At 38.4% G+C, this 27868-nt stretch overlaps 1 protein-coding gene across 4 annotated transcripts; it reads left to right on the forward strand.

Moving 5' to 3' along the window:
- The first annotated feature begins 397 nt into the window (after window positions 1-397).
- Window positions 398-25955, forward strand: si:dkey-103j14.5 (isoaspartyl peptidase/L-asparaginase). Of its 4 annotated transcripts, none has more exons than XM_052151332.1 (7): window positions 398-708; window positions 6281-6486; window positions 9164-9306; window positions 15545-15702; window positions 19811-19929; window positions 20069-20234; window positions 23825-23996. In XM_052151332.1, the coding sequence occupies exons 2-7, from the start codon at window positions 6300-6302 to the stop codon at window positions 23847-23849; spliced, it is 798 nt and encodes a 265-aa protein (XP_052007292.1). In that variant the 5' UTR covers window positions 398-708; window positions 6281-6299; the 3' UTR covers window positions 23850-23996. The 4 variants fall into 4 exon arrangements, with proteins under 4 accessions (XP_052007292.1, XP_052007290.1, XP_052007291.1 ...); XM_052151330.1 differs by having other exon boundaries at window positions 401-708; window positions 6262-6486; window positions 20124-20234; window positions 23825-25955; XM_052151331.1 differs by having other exon boundaries at window positions 401-708; window positions 6267-6486; window positions 20124-20234; window positions 23825-25955.
- Window positions 25956-27868: the final 1913 nt, after the last annotated feature.

A 27868-nucleotide genomic window follows, 5' to 3' on the forward strand; every position in this document is an offset into this window, starting at 1 on the left:
AAATCCATGGTAAGTTTTCATATGTGTATCATTTATTATCGAGGTTTATAGATCATTATCAATATTTAAACAACTCTGAATTTAAATAAACCAGTAAAATGGTCAAAGCTCATCATAATACATGTCACGTCTAGGTTTGTCATTAATGTGAATACATTTCATTAATTACCTCAGGAAAGCTCTGCTCTCTCTTTGAATGAGCGCTATGACTGAAAGGGTGAACACTGTCTGACTGCTGGTGTATTTGAGCATTTCCACATCGAAGTTTATGAGATGCATTAATATTCATGTTATCTAAATACAAATATCACTGGTTAAAAAAACTTAAGAATGGATATTTTTTTATGTGAGGATCGATATTCTTGATACCACATCAGTATCGATCAGCCCATCCTTGTCAAACACAACGTGAGAAACCATTGAATGTGGTGTGAGTAAATTACCTCAGGAATTGTTCAACAATACCAGGATCAATTATCGACTAAATCCAAAATAATTGGGCAAAGAAATGTGTGATGGTGAAGCTTGCTTCAGAATCAACCAACATGATGTTGTATAACCCTTAACAAATGTGTAGTGGCGCCTCTGTTCTCAGATCAGATCTTGGGCAATAACAGTAGGCTACAGATCATCCAACGTACTAACGTAACGTGCAGCCAGCGAAACCCCAATTGTGCACACTTAATCCCGTCATCGCATTGTGAAAAAGTGAGTATACATTTAATTTAGTGTTTGTAGTAATACATTATTTAAGAGCGCCTCGTGTAATTCATATAGTTGCCATGCGTGTGAAATCTCCCGAATTGATTTCCGGTTTCTAGTATGGTTTTGTTTTGGTTGTGTCTTCGATGTATGCTAATAATTCTAATTATAAACTTTTTTTATATATAGTGTGCTGATGTAACGCTTTGCATTGTACTGTAGTGAAATGCCAACGACAGACTCACCGTAGAGTTTGTTAGTAGTTCGTAGAGCTGGCGTTCTTATACAATTGCACTTCGACACACAGAGAGGCGCAAAGTATTACTTTTGCGTGGTAAGACTTTTTCACCTTTACACTGTCAGAAGTATATTAACAGATATATGCATATCTATACAGTCTACGTACTATGTAGGCTATAGGTACACAGTTTCAAGAGTCTACTGTAGATCATTGCAACAATGCGCAAGTTTCCTCATGACGCTGCACAGATGAACCGGAACATTAGGCTTGTTTGAGATGCGCCTTGCCTCGCCTGAAATGTAGGTGAGAGTAGGCGGCTGCAGTGAGGGGAGGAGTGAAAAAAGTGCAGGCAAGCCGGACACTTCCTGAATCTCGCTGTGTTGTGGACTGCAAACGTCAGCAATGGAAGAGATCGCGTTCGCGTTCTTTATCGCAGACGAAGTCTTTTTTTTTTTCCTCACCATTCTTTATTGTCTCAGCAATTTCTTTGCTTACTGTTAATGTTATTGCTCCCTGGGAGTCTGATAGTGTTAATAACACATTCTCCATCTTGCTATAATTGTTAACTTTGTGGGTGCCTCTTATAATCAAAGCCATAATGAGAAATGTTGAGCATACAGGTGCTGTTTACATTGTTATCCCTAATTATGGGTTAAACATTTCAGAGTGGGATATGGCACAGCTGATTAACCTAATGATGTGTATCCTACTTAAGGGATAGTTTACCCAAAGAAAAAAAAAATATTTGGGTGAACTATCCCCTTTTTACATGAAAAATATTCTATATATATATATTACACAATTGTTTGTCACCTTAATGTAAGTTTGAATTTCATGTTTAATGATTAGGAAAAGTGTGTACAGCAAATTATTATTAAAAAATAATATGAAACAAAAACACATTCTAAATTAAGAAATTAGCATGCATGTGTGGGTTTACTGCACTCCAGGAGTAAGACATACCCAGATAAAGATATCAGATAAAAACACACAAACATGAGGCCTAATTGTAAAACCGTCACATTAGATGTATGTATGCATGTATTGATGGATTGACTAATTTATTTAATGGAATAATGTGGTACAAAAATGTCAATGTACAAAATTAACACAAGCATACGATACAATAAAGAGAAAATTACAACAAACAGGACTTAAAACCAAGAAAATAAAAATAAAAGGATAAATAAAGCACATGTACTAATTACTAATAAAGTACTATAGAAAAAGTAAATAGTATTAGGCTATAGGTAATGGACTTCTTAGAATTAAGGGAAAAAAATATCAGCTGACAATCGCAGCCAATGAGCATTAAGTTGTGTCGTCAGCAAGTCGTTTCCCATCATGCTTTTGATCAGCGCAGTCGGTGGAGAGCAACTGCGCGCGACTGCAGAATCCGACACGTGCGCCTTGCGCTCGCGAGTGTTTTTTGACATACGTCAGCATGACATCAGAGCAAGGCGGGCTGCTCTCGGACACATTTCTAACCGGCATGCATTACGCGCTGATCACCGGTGATCGGTTCTGCGCAGATTTTGCTCATCTCAAACAAGCCTACTGTCCCATGTTTCGGAATTACCTACCTGTGAAGAAAAATTGGAATGTCTCATAATGTAATATTTTTCAGCCCATTGACAAAGATGTCAACCTTTCTTGTGCAATACATTTCTTAATTAGCACTGTTAGATTCTTTATCCATGAGATGAAAACAAACTATTTTCAGTATTTCTCACAGAATTGCACTTACTATTAGACGTAAGATTTATACAGTGTCACGTTCACTGTTGTCTTTTGGTTTTGTACTGTTATTTTGAAGTTTAGTTTAGTTCCTCTTTTGGTTTTTGTAGTTTCTTTTATTCTGTCATGTTCACTGTTGTCTTTTGTTTTGTGTTTTTATGTTGAAGTTTAGTTTAGTTCCTCTTTTGGTTTTTGTAGTTTCTTTTATTCTGTCATGTTCACTGTTGTCTTTTGTTTTGTGCTGTCATTTTGAAGTTTAGTTTAGTTCCTGTTTCCTGTTTGGTCTTTGTAGTCCTCTGTAGTTTCTTTTTATGATTGGTGTTCCCCTGATTGCTTCTCCTTCCCTGATTGCTTCCCCCAGGTGTCCTTCATTCCCTTGTTTGTTCCTCTTGTATTTAACCCTGGTTCTTCGTTCAGTCCTTGTCGATCGTTGTTTGATCAATGTTGATGTTTTGCTCCGTTGCCTGTCTTCCCGTTTGTTCATCCAGTTCCGTGTACCCTTGATGTTTTCCTGATTTAGTTTTGTTTTCCCCATGTGGAGGTTTTCATTTGTTCCTGTTTGTTTTGTGTTAACTTTAATGTTCAATAAAACCGTGTCTGGATCCGCACCTCTAGTCTGTCTTGTCCTGCTCCCACACCAAGCGTTACAGAACGATTGAACCAAAACAATGGATCCAGCGGTCCAGCAGGCCAACTACCGGCTGCTTGGTTTGAGGCAAGGGGACCGACCAGTGGAAGACCACATCCGGGACTTCCTGGAGCTGGCACACTTGTCGGACTTCCCGGAGTCAGCCCTGGTGGTTTTCTTCAGGGGCAATTTGGACGCGTCGCTGAGAGAGCGCTTACCACCGGCGACGCTCGGCTGGGCTTTGCAGGAGATGGTGGAAGAGGCTCTGCTGGTCAGCGGCTCGCCACTCACTGTGGGCATGGCAGAGGAGGACCCTACCTCACCTCCCGCGGTGGTGACCTTCAACTCGCCCATGGCTCTTCCCATCACGCCTGTTCCACCAGTCAGCGAACAAACCCCCACACCAGTCGATTCCCTTGAGCCTACACGGTCCACTTCATCTGCCCGGAGGAGGAAGAGAAGACGGGCTTCCACCTCCCAGCCCACGCCTGCCCCGGTCAGCGAGCCTGAGCCCACGCCTGCCCCGGTCAGCGAGCCTGAGCCCTTGTCAGCCACGGTCAGCGAGCCTGAGCCCTTGCCAGCCACGACCAGCGAGCCTGAAGCCACGCCGACCAGGAACAGCGTACCAGCGCATACCACGGTCAACCAGCCAGTGCCTGTCGCCTCGACCGTCCCTGAGCTGGCGCCTGTCGCCTCGACCGTCCCTGAGCCGGCGCCTGTCACCTCGACCGTCCCTGAGCCGGCGCCTGTCGCTTCGACCGTCCTAGAGCCAGCGCCAGTGGTCGTGCCCGTCCTAGAGCCAGCGCCTCTCGAGCCTCCTAGGGCTGCTCCTCTCGAGCCTTCCAGGGCTCCGCCTCAAGTCTCTCGAGCCTCCCAGGGCTCCGCCTCTCGAGCCTCCCAGGGCTCCGCCTCTCGAGCCTCCCAGGGCTCTGCCTCTCGAGCCTCCCAGTGCTCCGCCTCTCAAGTCTCCCGAGCCTACCAGGGCTCCGCCTCCCGAGCCTCCCAGGGATCCGCCTCTCCAGTCTCTCGAGCCTCCCAGGGCTCCGCCCCTCAAGCCTCCCAGGGCTCCGCCTCTCGCGCCTCCCAGGGCTCCGCCTCTCAAGTCTCTCGAGCCTCCCAGGGCTCCGCCTCTCGAGCCTCACAGGGCTACGCACCCAGAGCCTCCTAGGGCTCCGCCTCCCGAGCATCCTGAGACTCCCGAGCCTCCTACGGCTCCGCCCCCAGAGACTCCCGAGCCTCCTACGGCTCCGCCCCCAGAGACTCCCGAGCCTCTCCCGGCTCTGCCTCCTGAACCTCCCTCGGCTCCACCTCCTGAGCCTCTTCGACTGCTCCGCCTCAGAAGTCCTCCTTAGCTCTACTAACTTCCTCAGTGGCCACTCCTCCTCCCAGGCCCCCTAAACCGGTCCTTACCTTGTGGCCACCTCCCTGGCCTCCTAAACCTGTCCCTACCCGATGGATGCCCCCCAGGCCACCTGACCCTGGCCTCACCTCACACCCCCATAGACTGCCTGCCCGCCTCCCTGGTCTGCCTGTGCTCCCGTGGACTGCCTAATCGCCCATTATGCCCCTATGGACTGCCTAATTTCCCCTTGTGCCTCCTTGGACTGTCCCTGTGCCCCTTGTGCCCCCTTTTGTCTGTCTGTTTTCCCCCTTCTCTAGCCCCTCTCTCCTTGAAAATTTGTTTATTTTTTTCTATTTTCTTGTTTCTTAGGACCGTCTGGAATCCGGTCCTTTTGAGGGGGGATTCTGTCATGTTCACTGTTTTCTTTTGTTTTGTGCTGTTATTTTGAAGTTTAGTTTAGTTCCTGTTTGGTCTTTGTAGTCCTCTGTAGTTTCTTTTTATGATTGGTGTTCCCCTGATTGCTTCTCCTTCCCTGATTGCTTCCCCCAGGTGTCCTCATTCCCTTGTTTGTTCCTCTTGTATTTAACCCTGGTTCTTCGTTCAGTCCTTGTCGATCGTAGTTTGATCAATGTTGATGTTTTTCTTCGTTGCCTGTCTTCCCATTTGTTCATCCAGTTCCGTGTACCCTCGATGTTTTCCTGATTTAGTTTTGTTTTCCCCATGTGGAGGTTTTCATTTGTTCCTGTTTGTTTTGTGTTAACTTCAATGTTCAATAAAACCGCGTCTGGATCCGCACCTCTCGTCTGTCTTGTCCTGCTCCCACACCAAGCGTTACATACAGTAAATAAGCAATAAGAATTGTTTAATTGTATATTTTTTTTTTTTATAGGCCTGCTTTGCCAGATGCACGATTTATTATATTTTCTCTTTTATTACTATTATTTTCTGTTTGTATTGAAATCTGAACATTTTAGATATACGTACTGTCAATAATAATATTTAGAAGAAATTCTCATTACTAGAGTAGGCCTACATTACAGTATCCATTTACCAAGTCCACAAGCATTTATCAAATCAGCCATTTGTTTCTTTTTTGTACCAACTCTAACAGGTGTTTATTGTTACTATAAAACCAATAATGAATTAATAGCAGACCTCCTTTAAACAGTCTAAGAAGCCTTCACAATCTTTGTCATTTTTTTTTTTTTTTTATGATATTGACTAATACCAATTTCCACAGCTTAATTGTAGTAACAAGGGTATTTTGGCAGTCACATTGGTTACCATGGTCTATTTTTGTGAGAATGTTAATTTAGTGATGGCATGGTTTTGGTTTGTTAAACATATGAAAGGAATTGTTTCAGGTAAACCAAGGGGAATTGCTCCTTTCATACTACATCTCTCTTTAATAGAGCTTGAGTAAACATGACAGGGGCCTGAAAACCTTCTTCCTGTAAACAACCCCAGCCACCCTTCTCATGGAGATGAGCTGTGAAAGTGGCATTTACTCACTCTGTCAGTGTCCATCTGAATAAATTACACAGCTCAGTACAGTCCAAGGGCAATGTATTAAAATGTGCTACCTCTTAGCAATATCCTATCTCCTGACAGCACAGGATTTTTTCTTCAGGGCTGCAGGAAGACTGAGGATGAAGACTGCAATTGTGGTGCATGGTGGAGCTTGGGCAATACCGGATGCATTAGCCGAAGCATCTGTGGCTGGAGTCAAGGCTGTTGTTCGAGCTGGGGATGCTGTCCTTAAGAACGGGGGGAGCGCACTTGATGCTGTAGAAAAAGCTGTTAGCTCATTGGAAGATGACCCGGTGTTTGATGCAGGTCAGTGTTACTTCAGCCCTGTTGCATCAAGGCAGAGGCACTAATGTGGTTCCAAAAATTACTGTGGCCTTTCAGCCGCATGTTTAATCGCACTAGAGTTAGGCAGAGATGTGTGGACATTTTGGTAGTCCGCTAGTACAAGCAAAGTTTCCCCTAAATTATTTTAAAGACACCACGAAAACTCATAATACATGCGATTTGATTTAAAACGATTAATTCATTTACCAATTTGACATTAGATTTTGACATTTTATTCAGCTCCGTGTAAGTTCAAAAACACTGGTTGGAGCTGGGTGGAACCTTTGCGATGTGTCCAGGAACATCATTACACCGATGCAAACACTACAAACAAACACACAGTGATAATCTATCAGTGATCAAGTGATGGGGAAAGGACCTCTTAATGCTATTTGTTGTACAAAACTCAGATGGGACATAAACCAAGTACTTTGCAGCCTCTGTAGGCCTTGTTTAATTACCACAGAAGCATGTCAAGTCTTAACTATCTCCAAAATGACCTTTCGAATGAAGTATCATTACATGGGTGCCAGTGCTATAGCAGAACAAGATGTCTTCAGTGATTTTCTTGAGGAGTTCAAAGTTGCGCTTGATGATGGCATTGATGCCCTAATGCGAATCATGACTGCAGCCTTTACGATTGCTATAGCAAAATGGATATTTCGTTTTGTTTTTATAGTTTATCGCGATAAATAGAAGATTTTGAAAGTGCTGGAATTTGACTCTAAATATACTACTTTTCCTATAAAAATGCATTTATCTCCTTCATATGAAAGACAACAAAACAATATGTAATAATTTAATGGTTTATTTAAATTTTCCAAACAAATCCTTCCACAGTATAAAGACAGAAATGCACTAAAATAGCACCAATTCAAGTAACATAAAACTTTTCCCAAAGTCTTGGTGGGAGTTTGACTAATTGAAAGAACTCGTCCCCTCATAGGTTGTATATTTATTGCAATGGGCATTAAATATCTTAACCTGTAATCCTGCACAATGTTATTCAGCCGGCAGACTATGGTTATCCGCATTGTTACATCAATTGTGAAGCCACATTCATGATTCACACCAGTTTCAAGTGCCGCTTTGAACTGAGGCCTGGCGAGCTTCTGTGGTAATTAAAATGCACCTTACTTAGCCTGATAAATACTTGATTTTCTTAAGTTCCATCTAGGCATGTTTTGTATTACAAATAGCCTTAAGAGCTCCTTTCCCCATCACTGACTCTGAATCACTGTTGTGTGTGATTGTGATTTGTGCGTCACTGTAATGACCCTGGGTGGACACATTGCAAAGGTTCCAACCTTCCAACTAATGTTTATGCTGGTTTATGCTGTATTAACAGTAAATGCGTTAATAAGTGCGTTAATTAATCACATGTGATAACACTTTAATTTTGACAGCTCTAATTGTTTTGTTTTTTCTCTAAATGAATTTCGACAGGAAAAGAAGTGTATATAAAGTCAAATGTCAGCAGTTTAAAAATCTGTGATTAATCACAATTAACTATGAAAATGAATGCAATTAATTGTGATAAAAAATTTAATCGACTAACAGCACTAATATATTTCCAATTGAAACAGGAAGTTTGGGTGGGACACATCAAAGGGCTTGTTCCAAGTTTTTAAATACCCAATAGGCTTTTGTTATGTAAAAGTCATGATTTGCTACCTGCTTGTCAGTTTCAGGTGGCATTGAGGGAGCATTTGATTGGACAAACATCTATATATTAATCAGTATTTTGGTCCGTTTTTCTGAAAGAGAAATATTGTACATTTTAAAGGCATATATCTGCTGAAGGTTAATTTTGTCAATATTTAGGAATGCACATGCATATAGATGTCTTCAAAACTAATAGACATTGACTAAAAGCCATGTTGCTTTCATAGGGTCTTTAAAGATAAAGATTCTTATGTTGTAATTTGACTAATTTGTCCTTGATACTGATTGTTTTAAACAGCATTTTTTTCCTATTAAAGTCAAAGGAAGTGCAGATTCAGTAGTTAAGAGACTTTACAGTAGGACAGTATTTCAGCATGCACCCTTGACACCCTGTTACTGTAATGATCATCCAGAGAGTAAAATGAGAGGTTCTCAAATAATTATCAGATTACAAGGAGGAAAGCAGGGGCAAAACAAGACACTTCATTAACAGACCTTGCCTGTCTGTGCCAATCTCATTTGTGATGGGTAACATAAGTGAAATGGCTGATCCTCTTCATATCAGAGCTGCACATTCAGTGGCTCATCAGAGGATACATTTATACACTGGGTTTGCCAGAGGCACAGACTGATCAATAGATGACTAATGCAGCCCTGTTTAGAGTACTAATAGGTTGACATCTAAGTGGATAGTCTGGAGTGTCAATGAAACAGGGTGCCTGGAACCCCCCATGACAGAGATAAGGATGTAAGATTTCTGTTTTGTGTGATATTACTACCCTGAATAGTGTTTGTCCAAAAAAATGTTTTTCAAGCTGAAGTTGTTCATGAATTCTGCCACTTTTTACCAATACACACTGTATTTGGTGCTCCATTTTTCTACCTACCTGTTTGTCTGTCTATCTGTAAATCACTGTTTATGGGAAATGTGTTGTGGGTATCTTTTTAAACATCTGAACATTGAGAATTGGACCATAAAAGCTTTCTTGTGCAGGTCACGGTGCAGTCCTGAATACTGATGGAGAGGTGGAGCTAGACAGCATCATCATGGATGGGAAAACACTTGCCACTGGAGCTGTGTCCTCTGTGAGAAACATTGCTAACCCTGTTAGACTTGCCCGTGCTGTGATGGAAAAGGTATACTTTAAATAACTGTATATTTACTGTATTATTGCATACATTTTTACACTGTTATACTTTGCTGTATACAGCAGGGACCAAAAGTCTGAGGCCACTAATATTTTATCATTACAAATTGTATTATCAGCATTACAATTTGTTAGAGAAGTTACATTGAAATATTTGCTGTATATGAAATTGAGAAATCTTTATATTTTATTTGTCCCACTTTTGCCTTTACTGTATGTCACTTACGCTGGCATGGACTCCACATGTTTGTGCAAAACCTGTTGATCCGTATTATCCAGCACGATTTGAGAATGTTCCAAAGAGCATCTTGTGCGCTTCAATGGAAGCATGGAAATCTGACCTTTTGTACCAATGGATTAGCATGTCACTTATTTGCTTAATTGATTTGTGACTAGAAATTGTGCATCTTAAAACTTTCAATTTATTTCCAGGTTTAAATTTAATTTTGAATCCCAGACTTTAGCCCACTGTACATGATATTTATATACTGTACATACAATCTATATCTCCATCATAAGGAATTTGATAGTAATGGCTTATGTCTATCTGACTAATTGCTCAATGTAGGAGAATATCACATGGTTGCTGTAAAATATGTCCAGGATATATCTAATATTGATATTCACACTAGATAAGGAAATAATGAGAGACCCCGTGTTTAATGTGTGCTCTTATTAGGAGAGGCCTAAATGCAGATAGCTTTAAAGATTTCATGTAAACCTTGGCATTGGCTGGAAATACCCTTAGTTTTTTGCAATTTTTTTATATAACAGATTAAATGAACAAAAACAGCCATGATATTGACTTCAAAGGACAAATGATATCACACCTCTTTGGGCTCAGGATTTTCCTTTGCCTTAAAAGCTTTAACTTGTCATTTCATCAACAGCTTTTTGAAGCCAGTCTCAAAGGGAAATAAATGCAGGCTGATTTTCAGATTGATTTCAATCAGTGCTCTTTGTAATCGCATAGATAGGAGTTTTATACAATGATTTACCTCCCCATGCAGTGCACAAAACTCTTGCCATCAAATTAGGAGACACTTTTTCATGATACTGTCAGTATTGCTGTGCTCAGGACCAAAACTATAGCAAATCACTTTGTAGCTATATAGTAAAAACTTATTTACAGGTTTAATATGGAAAAGTCTATCTCTTCTTCCACTCCATCTCGCAGTACTTGCCTATCATTTCAGATTCATCTAAGGGCCCATTACTCCAGACTGACAACATTTTGTATTAAAATTCCTCATGATTTATTAATTTATCTAGCAAGCATATTCACTCAAGAGTTTCCAAAAGAAACATTATATATAATGGATGATTTCTCTGCATGAAAATGTATTGAATTTGTAATGTAATTGAAATAATTAGGAATAATTTGAGATTTACTTAAAGGTACTGTATATTTCAGGTTCAATATAACTTCAGCTCAAACGACAGCATTTGTGGCATAATGTTGACTACTACAAAAATTTATTTTGACTCATTTTCTTTAAAAAAAAAAAAAAAAAAGCTAATAATCTGGGTTACAGTGAGGTACTTAATAATAATAATAATAATAATAATAATGACTTTATATAGCACTTTTTAGCAATTTCGCATAAAGAGCTTCATAAAATATAAACACACTTAGTGAAACAAGCACAAAATGCTTCACAAAACATAAAATCACAACACACTCCGTAAAAACATAAATTCAGTTATAAAGTCTATAAAAATTAGTTTTTAAATGAGACTTAAAAACTAAACCTAATTTGCTAAATAAACACATGAATAAGCTTGTTTGTATACCTAAAACTCAAAACCTGTCTCACCTTGGATATGTTCCTTAACTGATAAGACTGAACTAGCTTCTTGAAATTATATAAAAAAAATAACAAATTGTGTCAAAATAGACACCTTAAGTGCTGACTCAATCTGACTTTTTTTTTTTTAACCATGAACAATGTTTCTTTCTGTATTTAATTGCAGAAATTGACATGCCATTACTTATTTAAATCTGTTATACATGCTTGAAGAACATTTAAATTAGTCAGATCATTAAGATTCAATGACAAATATAACTGTAAGTCATCTGCATAGCAATGAAAATGTATGTTGTATTTTCGAATCACAGAAGCAAGAGGAAACATATATATATATAGAGAGAGAGAGAGAGAGAGAGAGAGAGAGAAAAAAAACTGGCCCTAACAGGGATCCTTGCGGCACACCATAATTTGTTGTTTAAGAGTAGGACATCTCACCTCCAACAGACACTTCAACTTTCCAGTTCAACAAATATGAAACAAACCAATCTAAAGCCATCCCAAATATTCCCACTTATTTCTTCAATGTATCAGTTAAACTGAATTGTCAACTGTAACAAACGCTGAAGTTATATAAAGATACACTAAAATGATGTACTCTCCAGCGTCCTCCGCCATCAATAAGTCATTGGTCATACTAAAATGGGCAGTTTCTATACTGCGGTTTTCTCTAAAACCTGACTGAAATTTCACTAATGGCACTTTTCCGCTGCACGTTATGGATCAACTCGCCTCAACTCTACTCGCTTTACTTTTCTGAGCATGCATTTCCATTGCAGTTTAGTGCCACCTCAACGTGGGTGGGATTGTAGGCTGACGGTCATAGTTGCGCCGCCTCTACTGCCGTGACATCATCTTAAACACAACACGACCGCTAGCTGTTAGCTACTAGCTCATTGTGCTGCATAAAGCAGTTGTTGCATGGTGATTTTACACAAGTGTAACAGTTAAATTGGCCTGGTTATTTTAGAAGCAAGCTTCCAGGAGCTGGTCAACTAAATAAAGTGAAGCTTTCAAGCAGAGTATAGAGTTAACATAACAAAACGTACCATCCTCCATCGTAGATCCATCCAGGGAACTCTACCTCCCATTGCTCGCCGGTTTAGATAGCATCCATTTGATCAAACCACTTCCACATTTCCTTGATGGTTTTGTAGTCACTTTAACTTAACTTTTTCCTACACTGTTGGTAGGTCCAGTGGTAGCGTGTACGGCCAACAGCTGATACACTTCCTGAGAGACTTTATCGTTCCGCTCATCGCTAACAAGTGGACCGTCTGCACCTCATTTATTGACCACGGCGTAGTTTTGCGCACAGCCATTTATTTTTTCACAATTCAAAAGTTGTGTGAACAAATGATACTGCTATCGCTGTTTATAACTTTAAAACTAGCGGGTGCGCGTCAGAAATCCAGTGACGTTAGTAGTGACGATTCTCCCTGATCAATCAGTGATCTGCTGGATTTTGACGTCACATTTAGTATCGGCTCGGCTCACTTGGAACCTCGACCGAGGTGATACTAATAAATCGACGTACCAGGTACTATCCACAGTGGAAAACTCCAAAATCGAGCAAAGTCGAGTTGTACCGTGCAGTGGAAAAGCCCCTTAAAATATTGTTATCTTTCACTACCTCCAACAGTTGCTTTGCTACTTGCTTTCTCTATTATTTTTTAGATGAAAAGTAATGAAGAGATTACAATGGAAGTGAATGGGACCAATCCGTAAACATTAAAATACTCACTGTTTCAGAAGTATAGCCACAAGATTGCCACACGTAAACAATATGTGTGTTAACATTATTTTAGTGACAAAAAATCTCTAACTAATCGTTTCTTTGTATTTGCAATTTTAAAAATTGTGTTGCGATGATGAGATATCAAGATGCAGCTGTGGATGGCAGCCTCAGTGCAGAGCTCTCCAGTTATTTTGTTGTTTTTTTGTTTGTCCTGTGTTTAATATTATTATCTCTGTCTTTTTGCTTTATTGTTTGTGCACTGGAAGTTTCTGTCACCAAGATAAATTCCTTGTATGTGTAAGCATACTTCGCAATAAAGCTGATTCTGATGTAACATTAACAAACAGCTCAAGTAATACATGAGTTTTAACTGAAGAAATAATGTGTGTTTTTATAAAATTATACAGTTCACATTTCTGCCTTTTAATCCCTTCATAAATTGGCCCAATTCACTTCCATTGTAAGTGCTTACTGTAGCCTAAATTTTTGTTTTGCTTTTAAGAAAAGGAGGGATGAGTGGAAATACATTTTTGTGGTAATTAACATAATGCCACAAATGCTGTCGATTGAGCTTAGCTTCTATTGAACCCGGAATATTCCTCTAAAGGTATAAGTATGAAATTCACTTTATCTTCAATTCACAATTCTGCATTTTCTTTTTTTTTCCTTTTTTTAACTGATGTTAAAGTTTATATTCATTTTCCCACTTTTATCTCAATACTCCTGAGTTCACCTTGTAAGAGAGTGGGTAGGGAGGAAACAAGACCCCTAGAAACATGCAAATTGATTAGCTGCAGCACCTGTCTTGACTGCCCCAAAAGACCTTGGCCTAACAGTGGATTGGCAGATCTCTTTAATAGTCAGTATTAAAAATTCATCAGGTCTTGATCAATGCTACTATCAAGCTTCACTGACCTCATGCTCTTGCTTATGATTTAAAATGCACAGCATTCGACAAAGAAAAATGACATTAATAACCACTTTAATATATACAAATGTCCAAAACCAGAGTGACATTGTGTTTATTCTTGTATACAATTAAAATCTTTTAAAAATGAATTACATTTATCATAATTGTATCTTCTGCTTCCAAAACGGGCAAGACACACTGCGGGCAGCATGGCACTAGACTTTGCGAATTGTGTCACCGGTGGGCGTTCCTAGTGCCGCTGCTCTAACATTATTGGTGTACTGAACAACTGGCCATAGTAGAGTTTGAAATGTTGTTTACAGATGATACTGCCGTGCCGATAAAACTAAGATATTATACTAATTTAAAAAGGAATCGGTTCTTTTGCCTCTAAAATGCACATTCTGCAGGGGAAAACATTTTATATAACCTGCAGCAGTGCTTAATGCATCATATCATTAAACAAGATGAACATTATATCAATAGATGAATCAAAACACAGTTTTCCACGCATCATTTTATTAGCCCATAACTATGTATGTGGTTAAAGATAAATTATATAAAACAGTAAAATCGCTCACAGAATTTAACTTCTCCGTCTTTCCTGCATTCGAGTCACCTCCAGTAACTCATACTCACCCTGCTTGGAGACGGATGACATAAGCTCCTCTGTCTTCACTCTCATTGGTAGTTGCTCGAAAAAGTCGCTCGTCATTTGTATTAAGTTGACATTTTCTCAAATTGCTTTGTCACTCCCGACGGCAATCTTTGTCGCCAACGGTTGCAACAGCTTGTGTCACCAGAAGTCGCTGTGTTGTGCTGTATTGTGGTGTCACGGTGTTGCACGATGTGAACGGTGCTTTTAGGACACTTACTATATTGTAATGCTTATATTTCATGTTGATATACCTGGTATGTAATTGCTTAATTGGTTAGCATGATCCCTCCTGCCTCCTAGGTGTGTGTGTGGGTCTCTCTCTCAAGCTGCATTCACACTATCAGCGACACGCAGCGACAAAACAACCTCATCTCATTCATTTTTAATGAGAGTTGGCGACTTCCGGTGACACGAGCGATGGCGACCGAATGTGGCCGTTTCCAGTGATGTGACAAAGTTGAGACGTTTTTAACTTTATGCAAATGAAGAACGACTTTCAGGAGCGACAGCCAATACGAGAGAAGACGGTAGAGCTCACGTGATCCTTCTCTCTCTCAGCTCCTGTAGTGACGGAAAGATGGAAGAAAGGCTACTCTTCATACACACCACTAGCAACCTAACCGCCAGCCACTGGCAACATGCAGCGACAAATTAGCTGGCAGTGTGAACGCAGCTTCACTCAGGTTCCAGTTTTCCGCTCCTTGTGATCACATGAATGTTCTAGCCTATCAGTGGCCTCCTTTGATTATCAGCCTCACCTGTTGATTTTCCCTCTAGTTCTCTGGCACCAATTTTATTTTGCCAGATTGTCATGTGTTCTATCCTAGCTGCTTAGCCAATGTTTGATCTCCTGTTTTTCCCAGATCTCCGTTAAGGATCTATTTCTAAGATTACTAGTTTGGAGTATCTCTGTGCTTTAAGTGCCAGTCTAGCCTTCTTAGCTTTTGAGTTTTGGACCCTGTCTGGATTCGACTTGTTTTTTGTTTCCTTGGGTTTTTTTAAATAAACCTCCTGCTACCACTAAGTCCAAATGTGTTCTGCAATTGAGTCCTAAGCCAGCACCATGTCAGCTAATTATCTCTTTGCAATTGTTTTTATGTGGTTTTTACTCAGACGGAACATGTCATGTTGACGGATAGAGGGGCGAATATGTTTGCAGAGCGCATTGGTTTTCCAGCAGCTCATGATTTGGTGACAGAGCTGGAGCGTAAAGAGTGGGAGCACTACAAGAAGTATGTCGTTGGCGTCAAAGAGCTCTTCAACTCTCAGTGGTGGGTAATTTCATGTTTGTTGGTTTGCTATTTGCCAGCCTTAATTTTCTGTGTTTTCTCTAAGTGCTCTTAGATGTTTTCCATTTGCTGATTTCCTGACACACTTGATCTGAGAGACTGACTTTGATGACCTTACAGAGAAAATTGTCAACAGTCTCCTTGGAAAGATGTGTTTTGTGTGCTTTCAGAGAAAGCATTTAAAATGGCTGATTTTTCTTTGAACTATTCCTTTTGACAAAGTCCCTGCTGAGCCTTTTTTTTGGGGGGGGGTCTTTTAAAGGGAATATATCAGGAGTAATCTCTTTTCTTTTTAAATAAATGAGTTTAATGTAGTAATGAAAACATACTGTTCAATTACTTAACTTCCTCACCAGTCCAAAATAGATAATTTATTTAGAGTAAGCTGCAAGAATGATATCCGACAGGTGCATACATGAAAGAGATGGTTTACCCAAAAATCTAAATGCTCATGATTTACTCACCCTCATGCCATCCAACATTTGTATGAATTTATTTTGTCTGCTGAACACAAAAAAAGATTGTTAGAAGAACATATACGCTTTGTAAGTGAATGGTGGCCAGAACATTAAAGATCCAAAAAGCATATTAAGGCAACATAAAAGTAATCCATATGACTCCAGTGGTAAAATCCATATCTTCATGGGTAGGTGATATGAGAAACAGATAAAAAAATATATGTTTTTACTATAAATTCTCCTCCCTGCCCAGTAGGTGCGAATCACCAAAATCAAAAGAAGAATGTGAAAGTGGAGCTTTATAGTAAAAGGATTTAAATATTGATCTGTTTCTTACCACGCTTATTATATCACTTCTGAAGATGTGGTTTTAACCACTTGATTCATATGGATTACTTATGTTTCCTTCGTTTGCTTTTTGGACCTTCAAAGTTCAATACAATGCAAGTGAATGGTGTCCAGTGCTTTGAAGATCTAAAAAGCCTATGAAGGCAGCATAAAAGTTATTCATATGACTCCAGTGGTTAAATCCCTATGTTCATACTGTATGTGAACTATCCCTGTAACACATTACCACTCACATTTACACATCAATGGCGTCCATTTAGTGTTCAGAAATGGTCCACCCAGTCATAGTGTGGTAAAAGAGGTAGGATAGATACTTTTATTCAAGACCAAAAAGATTTTTTTTTCCTAAACACAAGAAGAACTAATGATAAATGAAAAATGTAGGGAAGTCTGACAAACCTTGTTAGGTTCTTGGCTGTGTGTAGCACCTGCTGCTCTGCATATCCTTTCAGAAGGATTTTGACTTTAGAAGCAATCAGCTGAAGTTTGCTTTTAACAACATCCCTGATCATTTTAGTTTAACTTTAACAGTTTGGGAGACACATTTCAGTGTAAATTGGCATTGAGTTAAGGGACAGTACTATATTTGGACCTGACAGCAGACTCTCAGCCTGTGTATGTTGCAAAAATTAACTAATTTCACATGTGAAGAGTGCGTTTATGTAGTGCGTTTAAGTGACTATATAAAAAATGACAAACATTATAAGTGGACCTCAAATAAGAAATTAAATTATAAAATATGTATGGTATGACTTAACTTTTTTTTAACAATATATGGTAGAGTCGAATGCTTTTAGGACAGTGGTCCTTCATGACATCTTTGAGGCCATGGGCTGAGAATGGCAACATATTGACATGCTGCCCCTGTACGGAGCTCAGGTCATACCCTGAGGCATTGCAGGTAGAGCAGTGAGGGCTCCAGTAAAGCAGCATAACCTGCCACCTCCACTTCCCCAAGCTGAGTGTTGAGCAGTGGTGGAGTCATGGCCATGGCGGGGTATAACCCCAGCCCCTGAGGGAGTCTGTAAAAATAGTGCTGTGGAGGTGCTAAGTGGCAGTTGGCTGGGCTACAGCCTTTCATCCCTCCCTGCTGTGGCTTCATTATTGATAGCCTCCCTCTGCTCACCCTGCACTGCCATCATTGGCTTTTTAACCCATGGCCCCTTGAACTGAGTTACCCTCCACCTTCATTTAGGTGATTATACAGCTTATCTTTGCTAAGGTGGTTCAGCCATACTTTTATATAACCACAGTCACTGACGTGTCATTGCTCCCCATTCAAACAGTGGATATCACACCAGATTACAGCACCATTTGAATATACTTTTAAGTGATACAATAATTTACAACATTGGTGTCATGCAACTATACCTTTTGAGTGGACACCAGTGGCAGTCCTTGCTCACTTGGTGCCCTATAAATGAGATAAGAGAACAAAGTATACTTTTTTAACAACTTAGTAGTTATATTTATAAGTGTAGTATAAGTACTGTAAGTGGTTAAGTTTTCATTTAGCTTGCAAAGCCTACAATAATCCACCTAATCCGGACAAAATATATTTTGTTACATAAAATAATGTATTTAAATAAACCAAGCAAATTTGCAACTGTAATTGACAGCAAGTGTTTACCATGCATTTCATTGCTTTGATGTTTTGATAATATGGGAAAATAAGTCAATCAAACTTCAAGCAACATTAGGGTGGGTAGATAATGACAGCAATGGTGACAACATTTTCATTTAAAAGAAATTCACTCTTCGCTAAACTCTGCCCAACTTGGTTACCGTTGCTCGCTCTGACAAGCTCTGCAGAACTTCCCATAGAAATGAAGTAAGCTGTTTGTAGGTTGATTTCACCTAAACGTGTAACTCTATTGCTCAGTGGTGCTATCAAAAGTTTGTTTGGCCTGTCAAACCCAGCACAACAACACTGGCTAGAGCAATACTGTGAGTTTGGTGCAGTCTGTGCAATGAAAAGAAGAATGGGTGAATTGATTTGAAAGCTGTGATTTATTTTTTACATTTCGTTTGGTGATGCTAGTGTCATTGCAGACATTACACACTTCAGCTTTATTACATTATGTACGTTTAAATGTACATTTCATGACAAATCTTTAGTGATCAGTCTGTAGGAAGTTGTTAGAATAGTTGAGACAGCCACCTGTTCTAATTCCAAATTCCGCACACTTCATTAGGTTGTTTATGGATGTGTGAAGATTTACTGCGAAACTCTGCGAATACTTTGAAATGTGAAAAACAGTCCACCGTCAAACTGCTTTTCAATGCCGTTTTCACCTGAACTGATGAGCAAGATCCAGGCATTGCTAGTGATTTAAAAGAGCAATCAAGCGCCTGTCAAAAATGATTGATGCCTCACTTCTGGAACCTGACAAGTGATTCCTCGCCAGCTGCTTCAGACAAATATTCTCCACGAGGAGCATGTTTGCTCTCCAATTTCTCCAAAGGAGAACGACATGGAGGCTGTTTTCTTTCATTTCACCTTGAACTGTCATCCTCCACGCTGCTTCAAACTCATATGCGCTTGTTTTCCACAGCACTGGTGCCCTAATCAGAGTTTCATTGGATATAAAGCCTGTGAAATACAACAGTCTCTGTTCATCCCACATTCCGCTCACCATCCTATTTCCTTTAAAGTGAACTGGCAGGGAAGACTGATGTGCAGATCATAAGAATCGTGTACTTTTGTAAAGAACAATGCATTCATCTGTCTGTCTGTAGGAATATCGTTACTGATGCAACACTTTCTCTGCAATCTCCGAGTGTACTTTCCAAGACTAGCAGCAGTGATTCCGTGTGGCAAAGGGCATTTACCTTCGCTCTCTTCTTTTGTTGACAGGCAGATGATGATGAGTCAATTTCGGGTGTGCTTAAAAAAGCTTGTGTGAGGCTGTCATTAACAGGCTGCCTTTCCAACATCTCTCACATCACTAGAATAGTACAATGTGCATTTTGGGGCAGAAAATACAAAAATAATTGCTCAGACTAAATTTGGAAGAGAGTCTGAGGTTTTTCAGTTCTTTTTATTATCTACTTTATAAATGTGCCATACTAGGTTGAATTCCAAGGACCAAATTCTGTCTGATGAAGAGGGATTGAGCTTGAGGCACATCTTTGAGTGTGATGAATAATAATGCTCTCTCTCTCTTCAAAGCACCTTTTTTAAAATACCATGTCTGACACCATAAAATTATAGATGTAAGGAAAAATCACAGGGCTAATATTTTATTATTGAATCTTGTAGACAATTTTTCTTATAATTATAGGGGCCATGATACAGTTGGAGCCGTGGCGCTGGACTCTTTTGGTAATGTGGCGTGTGCTACCTCCACTGGTGGAATCAGAAACAAAATGGTTGGAAGAGTTGGAGATTCTCCTATTATAGGTGAGTCAGATAGAGGACAGGGATAATCTCAGTGTCACTGCAACATTAATTTTGAGGCAGTAGTGCCACAGTTGAATGAGCCATTTTGGTTTGAAGGTGTCAGCTCTGATCAATACTCAATTGAGTGTTCTCTCCTGAGGTAACACATTAAGATCCGACTCTGTGTGTCCTGCTGTCTTTTCCTGTGCGATAAGGATCTGGTGGATATGCAGACAACAGAAGTGGTGCGGTGTCCTGTACTGGTCATGGAGAGTCTATTCTCAAAGTCACCTTAGCCAGATTAATCCTTTTTCATATGGAGCAAGGTATGAAACTTTTACCCTAATCCTAATGAGTACTTGAGTGTGCATGCACTCTTGTTTACCTTTTGGGGTACATAAGTGTACATATTTGCTGTTTTTAATAGATAAAACTGCTTTTTTTTTTTCTTTGGTAAAAAAAGGGAAAGTGTATATCTTAGGTCCTGTGGTCACCATTTGTTTGTTTTGTTTTTACAATTTTAAATCACCATTTTCCCTTTAATTCATTTAAAATTATCCCTCTGTGTGAAATAAATTGTTGAAGAGTACAATTTTAAAAATATAATTAAATAAGCAAATAATAATACAAATAATTGGTTTAACCTTATTCAATAGTGGACATTGGTTCTACACAATGAAAATTAATTTATTTGATATGAAATCAAAATGTAGTCTCTACTGAAATACCTTGTGTAGCGAAAACCTAAATGACTTGAGTTAACCTAGATTAAATTTTATCTGTTCGAATAACTCTATTGAACCTTGCAGCTTGTTGCTAGCTAGCAACAAACACATAATCACACACACATATATACATATATATATATATATATATATATATATATATATATATATATATATATTTGTACTATATGACAAATATTGTGCTTCTGTGAGTTATAAATCCCCAATCAGTCATTATGCTGATGATTCTTCAGTATTTGCTACATGAGAAAAGAAATACACACTGATATACGAGTAGTAATGTACCCAACCTCAACTTAACCATTTGCTCTTGGTACCACAATGGTAACCTCCAAGAAATGTCAGCATGACAGAAACTCCTCTGAATCCCAACATAATAGAAAATTAAAAACTAACATGTCTCTTACTTGTTTCATTTTGCATGGAAATACATTAAAATAACACTTCATTTTAAAATAAACTCCCCTATTCGGTTTCAGCAGTATGTTGATGCAACAAATATTATTCTCATATTCCCAACACAGTTAGATTAAGTGAACATACACTCACTTAGCACTTTATCAGGAACACCTGTACACCTAATTATTCATGAGATTATCTAATCAGCCAATCATATGGCAGCAGTGCAATGCAATGAGCCTGGTCAGGAGCTTCAGTTAATGTTCATGTCAATCGTCAGTTGTGATCTGATTGTTGGTGCCAGGTGGGCTGGTTTGAGAATTTCTGTAACTGCTGATCTCCTGGAATTTTCATGCTCAACAGCCTCTAGTTTACTCAGAATGGTGCCAAAAACAAAAATCATCCAGTGAGCGGCAGTTCTGCGGACAGAAAAGTCTTGTTGATGAGAGAGGTCAATGGAGAATGGCCAGACTGGTTCGAGCTGACAGAAAGTCTACAGTAACTTGGATAACCACTGTACAATTGTAGTGAGCAGAATAGCATCTCAGAATGCTCAACACGTTGAACCTTGAGGTGGATGGGCTACAACATTAGAAGAACACGTCAGGAACTTTATTAGGACTATAGTGTCCAATCATACTGAGTGAACACCTTCCGTTAGAAGTCTGAATCCATTTGAATATTTCATACTAATGTGATCATATCACTTTTTGATTATTGTTTTGAATATCACTTGGACTTTACGCAATATAATTATGTTCTTATCTCAGACTCGTATTAAATGTATTTATAGTGTACTGGTTTGATATATTTCAATAGAGCTGCTTTCCTTTTTTCAGTGAATACATGTAATGTCTTTCGATTAAAATGAGGTCATAAAAGAGATATATATGATAATTATAAAAAAGTAGAAAAATGCTGTTTAAAATATTTTAGACGAAACATGTTACACCACAGGTCATGTCAACTTTCCAAAAGTATTGCATGTCAACTACCCATTTGTCAAGATTCAGTTGGATTCCTGGTTAATCAATAACTCAGATACACATCACCAGTTATGAAATGTTCAAATCAAATGCAATGCAGTGGAAATTAGTCACCTGACAGAGACAGGCCAATTTCAGCATATCATTGAACTGGTAGTAGAACTGTAATCCCATTACAATTTTTTTATAATTGAAATGAACCTTTTGGAATTCTAATTCCAAATTATCATCTGGCAGAGAGAAGGTCCAGATTAATATGTCTTCCTCATTACCATCTTGATCATTTGTCAGCTCTATGATGTATTGATTTTCTTCCAATATAATTGTCGTTATGTAACAAAGACAAATATGCAATTATGGCTAAATGAGATTTCATTTGAAATAGGACACATTTTACAAAATGTGCCTCCTGTATTTTAAGTAAAAATGTGTTTATTCCCTATTTATCTGATACTTTAATTGTGTTTTTACTATTATGCAATTTGTTTGTCACAAGATCTGTCATTTCTTCCCCTTTCCCTTCACTCACATGCTGCTATTATTATCAGATTTTGTAGCATCAGGCAGAGTGAATGTCAGACTGCACCACAATCTGATGCTGCTATTGCCAGTCATTTTAATAGGTGTGTGATGCAGGAAGGATCGGATGGGCTGCCAATGTGGGCAGGTGATAATGAGGTGTGTGTGAGTGCGTGCGTGCATGTGTGTGTCTTTATAAACAGTGTTGAGGGGTCAGCACACTATTGTTCACTTTTGCATTCTGTGGTAAACTACAAGGGTGACCTTTCTGTTTTTCTATGGCTGTTAATGTTAATAACATCAATTATTTCACTTGTTATTAAAACCAACCATTTTACCTGCTGTAGCTTTTACTAGTTTGAATGGTTACATGTGGGACTCTGGTTTAAATAAACAAACAAAAGACAGTTGAGGGTTATTGTATTTTTCAAGTGGACAGAATAGCTTAGTCTTCCATTTCTGGAGCCTGCAATAGTAAGAATGATGGAATGAGCAACCGTGAGCAGCATGGTTTTATTTTGTTCACTCTGTGACCTGCTACATGTCCAAGGACATTTCTGTAACTAGGTGCAGTGCTTCATCATACAGCACACAGAGACTGAATGCTTCAGAGTTTAATTTCTGTTGTGCAGCATTCCAGGAAAATAATATTACAATGTTTTTAAAGGGATAGTTTACCCAAAAATGTAATTGTTATCATATTCTGTCTTTTTTTTTTTTAACCTGCTTGACTTTCTTTCCTCCATTGAAGACAAAAGTAGATGCTAGATACTATAGAATGAGTGCCTCGGTCACCTGTCATTTTCATTGTATGGCAAAAAGATCAAATGAAAGTAAATAGTCTCAGTCACTAACAAAATGTCTAACATTCCCTTTTGTGTTCCACAGAAGAAAGAAAGTTATATTGGTTTGAAAGAAATAATGACAGCATTTTCATTTTTGCATAAACTATCCCTTTGTGGAATGAAACTGCTAATGGAATATAGTCAAATATTTTCCAGGATGGAAAATAAAATGCATTGCCGAATATGATGGTAACATGTACTGCAAGATTAACAGATGTTCACAGCCTCATTTTAACTTAAAATAAAAATTTGAAAATCCCTCTGTCCTAATTATTCAGTTCCTAATTATTCAGTTTACAGAACATTTCCCAAAAGATGCATATGAGGAAGAACAGTAAAAGTTAATGGTTAGTTGATGAAAGTGAAATAAAGTCCTGCTAAGTTTACTGACACACTTGAGTGTTGTTTTTGTGCAATGCAGGGAAATCAGCCGCAGTGGCCGCTGACACCTCACTCCAGTACATGGGAGAGAGAGTGCAGGGAGGTGGAGGGGCTATTGTTGTGTCCCCAACGGGGGACTGGGCCGCCAGGTTCACCACACCACGCATGGCTTGGGCTTCTGTAAAGGGGGATGTTCTGTGCTACGGGTTAAATCCTGATGAAGAATTTAAGGAGATGCTGAAATGACAACATTGTTGTCTTTATTTTTCAAATGAGTTTTAATTGACCAATTTTATGAAATTGTTTTTTTAATATATTACATTTATCATTAGTTGATTCCATTAGTTTGTCAGTTAGTCATGACTGATTGAAATAAATGTGAAAAAAAAAAACTAATAATTATTTTACATCAGTAGTAGCAATAAAAAGCTCTCTCTTATCAAGACATCGACACTCTCCAGCTCTTTAAGATGTTTTAAGTTTTCTTTGAGTTTTAAGTTGTTATATGAAGTATGAGTGGGGTTTCATTTGAAAACTGACTTCAGAGACTGCCTTCAGTAAGATAGGAAGACATAATGAAAATATGTCAAATAAATATAAAGAATAATCAGCATAATTTAGCAGCATTCAGTTAATCGTATATCAATTTTACTACATTTGCCAAATTCATCTTTATTAAAAGTGAATATGGCTGATGGTATACATTTTTTGTGCATTTTTATGTGCAAAGTAATTGGTGGTACTTGAGGGTAAAAAGACAATTTTTATATGTTTCTTTAAAAAGAGAAAGATTTGGTTTTACAAAAAATATTTATTTCCAGAAAGTATACAGTATACAATATTTCTCTATTAGGAAAATAAAACTTTTAGGAATTACTCCTAGTTATGTCTCCTTAGTTGCCCTTAGTTAAAGGGGTTTCAGATTAGGACTGGCTGTAAAGCCTATGTATGGTGTTAAAAATTCCATTTGCATTTTGCACCCTATGGTCTATAAAAAGAGCACTTAGATGTATTTTTGTTATTTCATAACAAGTTATTAGAAAAACATTAAAGGCTTTCTGAAGAGCATATCAAAATATTTGCACACTTCAAAATATATAATTTGTCTATGCATTATATAACAGAATATCAAACTAAGTGGCATTTAAAGAAATATGGCACAAACACACTTTTCAAGCTAATTTTCAACAAATTTCACAAAAATAAGTTTATGTTCCCAAGTATAATACATTATATTTATAGTCCTATATATATATATATATATATATGAAAAACAAAAGTATTTTGACACTTTCTGGTTATCAAACATTAGTGGAATATGTCCTTAGTGTTCTTAGTGGTATGCACCACTGTGAACATGATGGGAACTGACTTAATACTTCACCTAAAAATGACCTTAAAAATAATTGTAAAAATGGCTCAGAAATGTGACATTAGTTCTTAGAAGCAGTCTAGAATAATTTGTTTGTACTGTAGATCACTTGGTGTGATATTTTGACTTTAGCATCCAGTAGTCTCCAAAATAATTAGTGGGGACCATGTAATTGTGTTTCTACTACATAATAAAACAGAAGACCCCATAGAGCAAAGGAATTGAGGAATTTCAGAGTCGGTAGATCTTTTCTGCCTCTTTTTTTATTGTAGATAGAGCTGATTATTCCATAGTAATTCCCGACCTCCTGCTGAGAGCACCTCTATAGCAATTAACAGTTTGCCAATTTGGTCAATTATTCAAACTACAAAAGAAAAAATAAATCATTAAGTAATGATTATTAGCCTGGATCCGTTCACTGTATTTGATCAGCAGAGTGCCATTAGATCAAAGGAACACAAAGTATCGAGTGTATGCACACTATCTACAATATCTACCCAGCAGGTATGAAACAAAAGTGTGCTTTTGATAAACAGAGAGCTTTTTGAGAGCTATCCCTCTGTGGTTTTAAATGAACAATTGTAACTCCAACAGAGCTGAAGTAGGTCAGTGTATGGAATTTATTGTTATAACTTTAATGGTAAATTGTTCAAGCTGCTGAGAGATACTGTTTTATAATTGTGGCTAGATTATGCTTCATGATTAACTGTAGAAATGCATTTTATGTATATAATTTGTAATCAAATGTATGTATAAGCATAAAACATTAAACACATAATCTAGTTCTTATAGTTTGAATTTTTCCCCACAACTGGCCTTCTGCTTTGTGTTTGTGAAATCTATAATTATTCACTGGCAACAGAGTATTACTTTAAACATGTAAACACACAGCAAGCAAGACAAGTTGACATGAAAATTTTTTTTTATAAACTTTAAATCTTTAAAACTTAACACCTTTTGATTAAATTAAAATTATGAATTCTATTTAAAATAAAATGATAGTCTTGCACCCCCAAATTACTCAAAACATTTAATTTTACATGTACCAATTGTTACTGGAAAAAATAATCTGTTAATTTGGAAGGATGTAGAGGATTGAACTGCACCTGTACAGGCCTCAAATGGCAACTGTGAGGGCATTGAGCATAAAATTATCACCAATGATACATTCATTGAGCTTTGTGGGTTCTCCCCTACTGTTTCAATATTTATGGATTATATCATTGATCAAGAAAATTACACATATCAAAATCCTTAGTGAAAAAACAGTAGATGCTCAATTGGTGTTAAATGACTTGAAGAATTAAATAAACAGAATTTACCACCTATGGTTGGGGAAAATTAGTTGGTAGTAATTCAGTGTCACATAATCAGCATCCTACAGTGTGTGTATTTGCCTTCACTCAATTAACCGTTTTCTCAGTTATACTTAAACATCTCAGACTGCAGGGGTTTCACAGTACCACACCTCATGTTTGGGCATTATTGTGTTTGTATTGCATCATATTGTGCCTTTAGTGTTACATTTGTGCTTTGTCTGTTTTTAATAAGGCCTAATTAAGGATGCCTGGTGTGAACGGCTGTCTTGAGGTCATTCCACAGCAATTCTATTGGGTGAAGTTCTGGGCTCTGACTGGGCCACTCCAATAGGTGCATTTTCTTAATTTGAAGTCATTATGTTATGGATTTATTTTGATCTTTAGGGCCATTGTCCTGCTGCATCACTCAACTATACTGAGCTTCAGCTGGTGCAGCCACCCTGACATCCTGTAGGATATATTGATAAACTTAGAAAATAATTTTTCCCTCTGATGGCAAGCAGTCCAGGCCCTGAAGCAGCAAAGCAGACACAAGTCATGATGCTTCCTTCACCATACTTCACCGTCGGCATGATGTTTTCATGTTGGTATGTGGTGCCCTTTTTATGCCATACGTAGTGCTGCAGGTTCTTCCGAAACAATTCAACCTTAGTGTAAAGTGATCAATGGAAAGGAGGAGGCGAGAACCGGCTTTTCAATATAAATAATAGTTTAATGATAAACTTAAAAGACAACATAAACACACATGACGGACATGTCCGTAAACAATCTCTCCCTCCCGCACGATCCTCTGAAGTCGACTTTTATCCCTCACGGAGGCTTAATTAGCCTAATACGGGACCGGGTGTATAAGATCACGACCCGGCCCTGCCCTCCGCCCTGCCACACTTAGTTTCATCAGTCCTCAAAACATTTTCCCATTAGTGTCAAGTGTCAAGGTGGTCTTTGGCAACTTCAGGCACATAGCAATGTTTTTGTTGGAAAGCAGCAGCTTCCTTTGTGGTGTCCTGCCATGGACTCCATGCATGTTTAAAGTTTTCCATATAGTAGTAGACTCATGAACAGAGATGTTAACCATTTCCAATGATTCCTTTAAATCTTTAGTTGTCACCCTCAAGAACTAGAGTTCTTTTTAACATTGTTGAGCAATCTGTGGTGTGTCCTTTAAGTCATCTTGGCTGGACGGCCACTTCTAGGTACACAGTACAAAATAGTCTCCATTTATAGACAGATGAATATCAAAGCTCTTTAAGATAACATTGTAACCCTTTCCAGCTTTATGAAATGCAACAATTCTTGAGTACTCTTTTTTTTTTTTTTTTTTTTTTTTGTGAGGCACAGTCCATATCAGCAGATGCTTCTTATGGATAGCAAACACAAAAATGTTTCAGCG

Source organism: Xyrauchen texanus, chromosome 20 (assembly GCF_025860055.1).
Source record: "Xyrauchen texanus isolate HMW12.3.18 chromosome 20, RBS_HiC_50CHRs, whole genome shotgun sequence".
Taxonomy (NCBI): domain Eukaryota; kingdom Metazoa; phylum Chordata; class Actinopteri; order Cypriniformes; family Catostomidae; genus Xyrauchen; species Xyrauchen texanus.

Coding starts and splice junctions, on each gene's coding strand:
- si:dkey-103j14.5 (XM_052151330.1), top strand. CDS start 6,300: ATGAAGACTGCAATTGTGGTGCATGGTGGAGCTTGGGCAATACCGGAT. Junction 6,487..9,163: donor TGACCCGGTGTTTGATGCAG/GTCAGTGTTACT, acceptor TTTCTTGTGCAG/GTCACGGTGCAGTCCTGAAT. Junction 15,703..19,810: donor GAGCTCTTCAACTCTCAGTG/GTGGGTAATTTC, acceptor TTATAATTATAG/GGGCCATGATACAGTTGGAG.